General features: G+C 41.0%; 1 protein-coding gene across 16 annotated transcripts in view; it reads left to right on the top strand.

The window, feature by feature from the left end:
• The first annotated feature begins 2,193 nt into the window (after window positions 1-2,193).
• mycbp2 (MYC binding protein 2) overlaps window positions 2,194-11,390 on the top strand; it is a 60,574-nt gene continuing 51,377 nt past the window's right edge. For all 16 annotated transcript variants that reach the window (XM_086220289.1, XM_086220284.1, XM_086220287.1 and 13 more), the window contains exons 1-3: window positions 2,194-2,840; window positions 5,798-5,873; window positions 10,691-10,906. In XM_086220289.1, coding sequence (XP_086076415.1) covers window positions 2,566-2,840; window positions 5,798-5,873; window positions 10,691-10,906 — 567 coding nt within the window. In that variant the 5' untranslated portion in view covers window positions 2,194-2,565. The remainder of the gene's footprint in view (window positions 2,841-5,797; window positions 5,874-10,690; window positions 10,907-11,390) is intronic.

The raw sequence follows: 11,390 nt of genomic DNA, 5'->3' as shown, positions 1-11,390 counted from the left end.
ACTCCTCGTGCCGGCTCAGTCCCTGGATGTATGCCTGCCAGTGTTTGCTTTCTGACCCATGCACGGTATCTTCATGGCCTGTCTTCCTGCCCATCTTCCGTCCCTTTCCTTGATCGAACTGAGCAGCAGAGGAAAGCAAGGGTTAAATGTACAGCCTCTAGATGTGGCTATATCATAATGAGGTTATACACTTCAGCGCCCCATCCTTCTCTTTTCACGGTACAGACCACCGAGTTGAAGCTTAGCGATGTTGCTTGTCTGACACGCAAATCCTGATTTCTTTACTGTGACTTCCCTTCAAATTCAGAATCCTGTTCTCTTCTGATGACGTGTTTAGTCTTGCAGGAATCCGCCGTTACAGTTTGAGTACAAACGCTATCAGGGAGCATTAGGGTGACAAACTATCTATGAATAATATCTATGAACGATGAAAGGACAAAAACATGCACACACAAAGTACACGCACACAGACAAACACACGCACACACTGTTTTTTCACGTCTGAAAAACATAACGGGTAGATAAATTCAGAATAAAAAGTACTGACCTGTACAAATTTCCCTTTTAGGTACACACTTATTCCTGTATTTTTCAGTGTTTATTCTGTTGTATTCATTTAGGTTTTTTTTATTGATTCTGTAGAACTTAAAAAAATACTGCAATTAATGAAGCTGTCAAGTTTGGCAGTGGACACAGTGAGTAACAGTGATGGACTCATATATGTCCCATGATGCCATCCTGAATTGTCCAATCAAAGTCTGTCGGCCTTTTGTCGTTCTACATTGAAATTGTAGCTCGTGAACTTTGATACACACTCATACTGAACTTATGATCCATGGACACGTTTATAAATCCGCTCATGGCTCATTAATTTTCCTAATTTGTTTGTGATCGTATTCAGCTGTCTGCATTTATCATCTGTTACTCCTGTTTTATTCCTTCATTGTGATGGACTTTATGACTGTTGTTATAGTCATAACTCTTGTTAACTGACACATCAGTTGAGGTGACATCTTGTAGTTGAAAGTGAAAAGCTGACAGGACATTCCAGGACACTGATACTGCTCTTGATCATGTCTGGATGCTTCCTGGGTTGCTATGAGAAGAGGCTGTGGACCATCCCCTCTCATCTCATTGGGCCATTCCAATGCCCCTCAGCCAATAAAACACTGCGGAAGCCTAGTTTTAATCTCTCTCTCTCTTTCTCCCTCTCTTTTCTCTCTATATTAGTGCAGGCATATCCATCCCTTTAAAAAGACTGATGTTATATTAATATTCGACATACCATCAGCATTGAGGAGATCTCGTTGCAGAGAGCACTGTGTGAAACCTTTACCACATTCCCCTCTTTAGTCTGATCGAGAGCAGCGGTGGTCAAAACATCTCTCACGAGTTGGTGCAATAAATAACTGGAAATTGGAGCCCTGCAGTGTTCCAGCTGTTTTCTTTTCTGTCTCAGTACTTTCAGCTCAGCACCTGCACAACTTCTCTAGTTTGTGTGCATTACCTTTTCAAACATTTTCCTCATACTCTTCCTCAACAACTGTTTCCCATCTCAGTGTATGTTCACACTACATTGTGTTTTCATTTTCACTGTCATTTTGACTGATGTTGCCCCCCCCACACTCTATTACCCCCCCCCCCCATGAAGATGCAAATATTTTCGTTAACTGATGTACAGACCAGGCAGATTTTCATCAGTTATTTCAAAAGAGATGCGCATCTTTTATATAAATGTATATAGTCCTTGTGTGGTGCGTTCAAGTGGCCATCGGCAGGGAAATATTCACAGATCACAAACATAATAATAATAATAATAATAATAATAATAGAACACATAATTCCAGCTGCTATGAAGGAACTTGTGACACAAAAAGGAACATGTGAACTTACAAATGAATTGAAAACAATTACATAAGGCAACTGCTTTGAAGGGTTTTAGGTAAAAATATAATCAGTCAGTGCGTAAATCATATCAGTATGATTAGGAAGCGCTCAATCATATTCCATTATTTGGTTTATACAATTAGCATTTTATCTTACATTCTATCTTACATGTTTATTCATCATGTCTAGTATGAACCCCTACATCAGATTTGTGGATGTAAACGTCTGATAACATGGCTCCAGTGGCTGTATGAAAGTATCCCGGCATGCCAGCGACGCAGCGCTCGGCTCGGGAGGGGAGGGATGATGGAGCTAAGATGGCAGACCAGCTGAGGGTGCTGCCTGTCTGGGGTCAAGGAATATTCAAGGGACGAATAAAAAGCAATCACAACAAGGCGAATTTTGGGAAATGAATGGCACCGGTTCTGATGTTTTACCAGAAATGTTGCTATTGCTTGAGAATCTACATCCCCAGGAGTCAAGAACGGGAGACGTCTCGTTGAATTTGCGCTGATAATAACCGGGGATACTGGATGCTAATTGTGGTATTTCTGTAACTCGCAATGGACAAATAATGTGACGTGTTGTGGATTTAAGAACATTTGGATCGCATCTGATGGCAGGATATTATCTAGCTGCTGTACATTTTGTGTGATATATGCATTGTTCTCCAAAACGATGATGTGTGCTGCTGCGGCAGCGGCCGCCGCCTGTGGAGGGATTCTTCCCTCCTCATCCCCGTCGATGGGGCTGGGTGTCCGGGGCATTTATGGAATAGGAGCCGATCTCTCCACTATTGGTTCGGGTATGGGCTCCTGTCCGACACCCGGGGTCCAGTCGGATTGTCGAACTCGGTACCAGCTTTTACTCTCAGGGCGAGCTCTGGCGGAAAGATACAGACGGATTTACACGACCGCTATCAACGATAAAGAGCAGGGGATAAACCAAGGAAGGTGAGTGGCTAGCGTTGAGAAAACATTATGATTATATTAAGGACTGGTCTGTCATTTGTGGGGCTAACTGAGCTAACGACCGTAAGCTAACATCAACCTGGGCTGAGTCGTGTGTCATTTCGCACACGTAACTGCTAGCATAATGTTAGTTGACGTTCACGAGATAGTCTTTTATTTGCAGCTACTGACTTAAGGACACACAACACGACCCTAGCTCAATATTTGGTTGCACCTCTTGCTGTTTCAGTTTGCTAGGTAGCATTTGAGCGTTGACTTCCCTAGCTTAGCCGAGCTAGCTAAGCTCACGTTAGTTCATCCACGCTTGAGTGGTTCGGGGCTACCCTGAACGTTGTGTATAAGCTAAACAGCAACTACAACTAAAGTAACACAATAAACTCAGACTGTAACCATTTGTAGAAGCGTTCCATTGGCTTCATGCGAGCTAGCTAGTTGGCTAAGAACTGTCATGATAGTGCCAATTTGTTGTTGGTCTTAGCGGTCCCCCACTGAAACGTAAAGACACCTTCTGCTTATACTTTATTTTAGTATCAAATAGGTTAACCCTATTGTGACTGGAATTGTTATGACAGTTTACTACTCCTATAAATCAATGTGATGTCGTTAGCCGCGTGTAATAAGGCCCAATGGCGTCACTGTTTGGGTAGCTAGCCAAGTAGCAGTATCAGCCCTTCGCCAGGTTGTCTAAACGTTAACCAGTAATTACAATTTCAAGAAACATGGCGCTGATAGCAGCCAGATTTGCACCTAATCGGTTTCGGTTACCCCTCCACTCAATTCCTCCTATATTGTAAACACGCTGCGTGTTTGGGCGAGGATGAGTTGGGAGGTGGATGAACTCATTGCTTTTTTGGCAAAAGCGAGTAGTTCAGTTACGTCATTCTTGACAGTCAGGTTGAAGACTGAGTAGCTGGGTCATTGCAGCATCCTCCCTCACACACCGGTGTTTTTCTCAGTCGACAGTGTCAGTCAGTTAGAACGGGCCAAGGAGAACCTACTGCATGTGGGTCAGAGGCACTGAACCAGGATTCAGTTCCCCTTTCATTTAATCAGGCTTTTTTGGAGGGGGTCGTTTTCTCTGATATCCCAAGAAATATTGTGCAGACCCACAAGCGTAGTAACATTTGTAATATCCATGAATATGTACAAATTAGGGGGGGGATGTGCTTGTGATGACTCTCCAGCTGAGCAGGAGGAAAACATCTGCCATTGGATGACACTTGAGAAACCTTTAATGCAAATGTCACTGTCCTAATTATTTCACTTGTTGACACTTATCTGTTGTACACTCAAGAGATATCTGAATGAGCAGTGAGACGTAAGGGGTGTGAACAGCAGGGATGCATGATAATATCTGCACATCAGTGGTATCAGTTATGTTTTCGGCCAAATGTTTTGCTCATGTCTGAGCTGAAATCTTGTATTACCTTAGAATCTGTACCAGAACATGCACCATTAACACTTTTTGTTTTTATCTCATCACAATTGAAATGGGCTAATTGTATTTTCGACACTTGGCGTTAATACCCCCGACTGCGTAAGAAAGTATTAATCTTTCACTGGTCACCCTTCGTAGACATTGTAAGATAATTGCCACAGTCTGAGAAGGAAACTAAGACCCAGGCAGGCAGAGTATGCTCAGATCTGAAGAATTTGAATATATAATTGTGAGGTGACAAGCAGAAACAATGACGTATCCGTATTAAAAATAGAACAGTCTGTTTTTTTCTTTTTCTGTAGTAAATCTGCTGTAGACCTTTTGCTCTTCTTATTAGGAGCCTTTAAAGTGGAACTTAACCAAAAACAAGCAAATGCTGTCGTGTCAGACAGCCTTAAAGGATGCACACTTTCCCGGGTTGCTTAAGATGGGAAATTTACTCGGCAAGGTTGAAAAAGTAAGAGTGAGATTACCCTTATAGACCTTTCTGATGGATTGGAGTCGAACAGCTGTTCTAATCAACAGACAGGATGAATGATTTTCTCCTTTGACATAATGACTGGCTTGAAGAAGGAGGGTGAATACAGAACAGAACTCTACTAGCTTGTTTAGAAGGAGTGCTACTGAAATAGGCTTCTTTGCTTCTGGTAAAAAATGTAAACAAGTGTGATAAAAGAAATAGGGAATGAGTAGATACAAACCAAAAAGCAAATGTGCTGTTTTGTCTATTCTGGGAAACTGCAGATGCAACATAGCACAAGCCCTCACTTTGTCGAAGGATTACTTCTAGACTAAAAAAAAACAACAACCCTGATTCTTAGAGTCAGGTGATTATACATAAATGAAAAGATTGTTGTCAGTATGGCTGGTTTATTCACTTTCTGCCAAAAGATCCCTGTAAATTCTTCACACTGCTCATAAATGCATTGAATCCCACCTGCAGGAGAGGGGAGGTCTCCCTCCATGACTCACCAACAGCTGATCACGTCAATGTAGTTTGGTTGCACCATCAACATGTGACAATTGCAGAATCAGTGGGAGAGATAATCGTTGATGAAGAACAGACAGGTCAGCTTACTAGTATCGACAGTTGCAGTTATTTGTTTTACTGAGCACAAACTGTGCAGGAAAATAGTTTGAATAAAAGTGGGTATACAGCATTATTTTATCCCCTCAGCTGCTTCTGAACTGCCCAAGTCCATCATCAGTCACAACTTACATCTGTTAATCACAACTCAAAAAGCAACAAATGTGTGCCTTTTCAATGTGTTATTAATTAATATCAATTCTACACAACTATTAAAGAAAAAATGATAAAGGCAACCTTTTCTTCTGGTCTTTTTCGAATAAAGGTCATGAGAGTCAGAACGATCAAAAATTGGCTAAAATGAAACCTACCACAGTGATAGATTTTCTCCTGTTGTTTCACTACATGTATGTGTGACTGTAATTGTGACCCAAGCATGTGTTTTGCACCACTGAGTGATCGTTGTGTTTGCAGGGGAAAGAAGGCTTTGAGTAAGAAGAAGCTGAAAAGGCGACAAAAGGTCAAGTCAAAAGTCAAATCAAGGACAAAGGTAAGACGTGCTTGATTGTCCACGCAACTGTTCAACAATAAACTTGCCATGTAACGCTGCTATTCCTCTGATTGTATATGGATTCATCAGTCGATTTTAGTGTTGTAGTTGCGGTTTTTAATCACTGGTACTTTGCATTTTTACTCTCTACTAATAGAAAAATTTACTGGCAGTTTTGATTTGCTCACAGTCACAGCCCACAGGGTTTATTGCTGGTTTGACACTCGGCTGAATGAACTCTATGGGTTGCTGAGAAGATTAAAGATCCCCTCCACACCTGTTGTAAGATTTATGTCGTATGTTTATTCAGCTCATACCTGAGCCATACGTTAAGGTCCTTAACTTCGACTGATTCTCCCTCACTGGAAAAACTCACTTAACTGCAAGATACACAATAACTGTTTTCAGGAAGGCATCAATTTCTTTCTATATATATATTTTTGTTTGTTTTGGAGGGGGCTCTTTCTTTAAATCTGACTCCAAATCTCAGTCACTCTCATATTAATAGTATACTGAACCAGGATTAGTTCCAAATTTAGCTTTATGTCACAAATCATGCTCATTAGTGCCGATTTAAAGTGAGCGTAGAGAAACTTGCTGCACGTGGATGTGAAAACATCAAATTCAGCACATAAACCTCGTTTGGCACAGTGAGGCTCAAACATCCAAGAGAAGGAGCCACATGAAACACACGTTTGACTTTAGATTTTCCATAGGAAAAAACAAGCAGACTTTTTAACATTCTAACCCTACTGTATCTGTCGGATGCCAGCCATTGTCCACACATGAAGCTGGAGAGGTGGACAGGCAGAACAGAAACACAGGGGAGTGGCTCTTACATGTGCTTGATGGCCTGTTGCCGAGCGACCTAATGTGTTCTACATCTCCACAGCAACAGTTGCCTGCCTCCATCTCACTCATCCACGGAGGGAACCTAGTCTGTATCAGAGGACAGGGATGTGTTTCTGCTTCCGCTGTAGATTCGACATGGTTTACTACGTCAATAAATGTAATCCCTTAGATTTTATTGACTAGCTGCTTTCTTTTTAGTGAGCAACGTTTGGATTTAATTTTCTTGCCGCTAGCAGGCAGAGGCTAAAGGAGATGAATCTGATTGTAGCAAAATAAGGCTGCTACTACTTTTGTCATCTTTCAGTAACTACTTTTGACAGGAAATTCAGCATCGAAGGAGGGGTAGTCAGTTAAATTCTCTTCAGGCTGACCTGCTCAGTGGTTTGATGTTAACTGAGTAGCAGAAGACATTCACTTGGTAGAGCCGAGGCTGACAGGCACAAAAACACGGGTAGTTACTGGCAGTCGTGCTATATTTATAAGTTGTGCCCTGTCACACCTCTCACACTGACTGTCGGATTGTGGATGCAAAGAGTCCCCCCCGCCCCGTCTGTATCTTTGCTTATGAGCATGCAGACACTGAATCAGAACAAAAACAGTGCATAAACACTCGCATGGAGTGGGTGATGTAATATCTCAAGAGCAGGCGTATGCGTGATCCGTCTTTTTCAAAAACTCTTAAAATCACAATTGTACAACGTAAATGGTGCCTCCGTGGAATCATGCCAAGAAAACAGCAGAATGACAGGAACTGCTCACCGCCTCGTCACACGTCTGGCTGACGTGCTGAGCAGGTTGTGCTCACACTGTCGTTGAGGTGTGTGTATGTGTGTCCTCGTGATGTATACTTGCTAATTGCACCACTTGGAACTGATGCGTCAAATTGATTTTAATGAACTGCTTACATGGCTGTGTGTGACATTTAGCCACCTGAAGGCAGATGTTTTTTCCTGATGACAACTAATATAATAATTGTATTCGGGAAGATTGGGCAGCTACAATATTAAGATTCGCAGTGTGGTTACTGGCATGGTGGTCCTTGCTTTCCTTACTTCAAGTCACTTGGTTTGTCTTCATCTGCCATAAAAGCCACAAAGCCAACAAGTTGAACTGTGTAGCTGTCTAAGTGCAGCAGCAGCCCTTTTCAGTGCTTTTAGATGGCTATTAAATGATCAGTTAAGTGCAAATACGTACTTAAATGTGGCTTCTGTCATTACTTGTGGACATAATGCTTGAATATGTCATGGTTGCATCTAGTTTTCATGAATTGTGCAGTTTTAAGCGGAGAACAATCAGCCGGAGTTGAATAGAACCTTTATCAGAGCTTGAAAAGTGTGTTTCAGCTGCCTCAGGATTGTGCGCAAGAACTAACCTATAAGATGTAATGATTATTTTTTAAAGCTACTTTGTGGACTGGAAGGATGAAATTTTGTTGAACTGGGCTGATATTTGGCATTTTTCATTTTAGGCTGCATTGGCCGGTGCCTGAGCTCATGAGGCCAATTAACTGTGGGCATCATTGTACATGCAGACTCAGTCAGTGCTGGTGTTTCTGTGTGGAATATTGTTCATTTATTTATGTCCGTAAGGCGATCTCTCAGAAATAAGATGATGACGCTCTGATAAATGCTGTTGAGTTTAGTTTTAATAATTTATTTCGTTGATAATTTTTTTTAAAAATTCAAAAAAACATGGACCACCACCACTTTTTTTTAAAATCATTGCTTGTTGTTGCCAAAAAATATAGGCATCATTTACAGTCATTGGCCGTCCTGATCTCCAAATATCTGCGTTGGCCTTGGCTGAGGTGAAGCCCATATCAGTCGACCTCTTATGAAGAGCGATTTCAGGGTGTTAGAGATGTTTTGAGAAATTGACTTGTCATTTTATAGCTGTGAATGGGAAATAAAAAGACCAATGTGCATCTCCTGGTCTTGCAGCTTTGTTATTCAGGAATTTATATGCACATAAACCCTGATGTGTGCCCCTGTATAGATTAGAAAAATCCTAGTTAATCCTAATTTGAACATGACACACCCCCTTTGGTGTATGGTCCACAACCGTTGGGTCTGTTTCTCCACAGTTTAACACCTGCTTCTATATTTTCTGAAATCACAGGTTAATTTGCACAGTTGTTAACCCAAAATAAATACGCCTTAAGCTTATGATTTCTGAATGTAGTGAGAAAGGAAAGCATTCTTGCAAGTAGCTACTGCTAATATTCCTTACTTATATTACATAACAGACACTGTTGCAGTTGCTGCAATAGGGTTTCATGTGTTTCTCATCAGCTGGAGGGAAAACGCAGTTCACATATTTGTCTTATGCTTAAGCCACTTTGGACGTTTGCTGTGCTACACAGCCTCCTCTCACAAACGCTTCTCCATCAGAAAGGCAAGAGAGCATTAGACGCCATTGTAGATGAGAGGGAGCTAATACCTTCTCCAGTGGTTTGAGCTGAAAATGACTGACCTCTCTCCCCAAATAGATGACATCATCCCCTGTGACTGTTTTTCCCAAAGGGCAACAGTGCAACACAGGCCAAATTCATCCATTCTTCTCACTCGTGCCTCAGTTCTGTGGTGGTTAAAAATGCCTTCCTTATCACTTAGTTTAACTCTGGAATGATGTTTTTCTAATCCAAATGATGACTGTTATGTACACACACTTCTTGTTATGATCTTATCATTGCATACCACTCACATGGTTGAACGGCACCTCTAACGGCAGCTGTCAAAGGGACTTTTAGAGACCAACAAAAGTGATCAAATCTCTTTTTTGCCACCTTTGTTACAGATACTCAGTGGTGGCTTGAAAAACAGAAAGGGTTGCTTTATAATTAGAATGAGAGGCAAATTAACTACTTGTATGCAGGGGAAAAAAAAAAACTACTGGAGTTGTAACATCATTACATGCCGCTTATTTATTTATTGTTTTACATTCAAACTATTCCTCGACAGGAAAAATACAAAGGTAATTGATGTCAGAATCGTAACCAGAGCCAGACAAATACCAAGCATGTGTTGAGCATTGCTCAAAACAAAAAGAGACAAAAATTAATTTATCACACATTTTAAATTTCAACCATTTTTTTTTTTTTGTCAAAGAAACATGTAGACAGTATAATACATGTAACACAAACTAACATTCACGTACATATACATGCGCAGATGTCGGATTTTATACAGAAGGAAGTAACTAGGAAAAAATGTATAAAGTAACACAACATATTTTCCCACAATATTCTAACATATAAATCAATGAAATTATTAACAGTGTAAAGATAAACTAAATTAATCATTTTATGGTTTTTAATCAAGGTCTGAACACTGCATAAATTGCAGTGTGTAGCACCAGAGTTTGAGAGGCAAACACCACCTGTATATTGGACCAGGGATGTTCATCTCCTGGGAGGGAATCAGTGTTTTATCCTCTGTCATTTTGAGCTGTAGTCTAGTACATGAGACTCTCCATATCTGCAGTATCTCATCTCCTCCTGTCCCCATCAGACAGCTGCTGTCATGTGAGGGAGCTCAGCAGAATAAAAACATTATTTATTGCTAAATATATCTGTAACAGTAGCCAGCAGTGTGTAGCCCAGTGTAATGAAGTAAAAGTCACATTAGTTTTCACTAATGCAAAACCACTTCTCATCATTGTACATATGTTTTAACAGTACAATAATCGTCATGGAGTGAATTTAATTTCATTGTTTCTGATCTGTGGGACTGTTTTTGTTTTGTAGTAAGCAGATTTTCAGGCATGTATTTTCGAGGACTAAACAGTCGGCCTGCTCTTACACTGGTATCTGAACTGTTTACAATTATGTCTCCTTCTAAAAAAAAGACATTGCTGCTTTTAAGTGACCCTGAGTTGTGTTAAGTAGCTTTTTGCTGTCACACCATCAATCATACTGGGGAAGGTTTTTTTGACCTTGTCTGAACATCAACCCTCTCTATCTGCAGGCCGAGAGTCTGGATGGTGCCCTTTGCGTGCCGGACATCAAGCTGCATAGCAACCCATCTGCGTTCAATGTGTACTGCAATGTGCGGCACTGTGTGCTGGACTGGCAGCAGAGAGAGGCCTCCTTGGCACTGGCCTCCAGGAGCTCCGTGCAGAGTGGCGACTCAGACAGCGAGGAGGAGGAGGAGTACCGAGAGCCAGCCGTTAAGCTGCCAAAGGTAGGAACAGCGACTGGTACTGGCTGTTATTGTGGGGATCTCTGGCCAGCCTGGGATGTACCAGGCCTTTATCTGCTTTGGATAGTGTCTAGTTAAGTCATCTTAACAGAGGTTAGAACCCCCAACTTGAAGATTACAACCTTTCCGGCTTTATTTCCTCTCTCCTACTGCGTGTTTCACTTTGAAAAAAAGAACTGCCATTTTGAAAGTTAAATATTCCATTTAGAACAAAATTTTCTCATTCATTCCATAAAGACAACTGACTTGTTTCATTAAAGTTTTTAAAAAAATGAGGGGGTCTATTAATATTTCAAACCAATGACGGCACCAATGTGTGTCAAAAAAGTAAAAAACAGCTTGTTGTCTTAAATATCTTAAAATGAAGGAAATTAGAAAGCTAACCTTCTACAGTAGCAACTCATCTGAAAGGCCTGATGTCGGTGGATTACTTTGGTGTCAAAACCATAAATGCCAAAATGAGGAC

Source organism: Aulostomus chinensis, chromosome 12, assembly GCF_037954235.1.
Source record: "Aulostomus chinensis isolate RoL2024-O1b breed Wild chromosome 12, RoL_Achi_v1.0, whole genome shotgun sequence".
In the NCBI taxonomy this organism is placed as follows: domain Eukaryota; kingdom Metazoa; phylum Chordata; class Actinopteri; order Syngnathiformes; family Aulostomidae; genus Aulostomus; species Aulostomus chinensis.
This window is presented reverse-complemented; position numbering and strand designations above follow the sequence as displayed.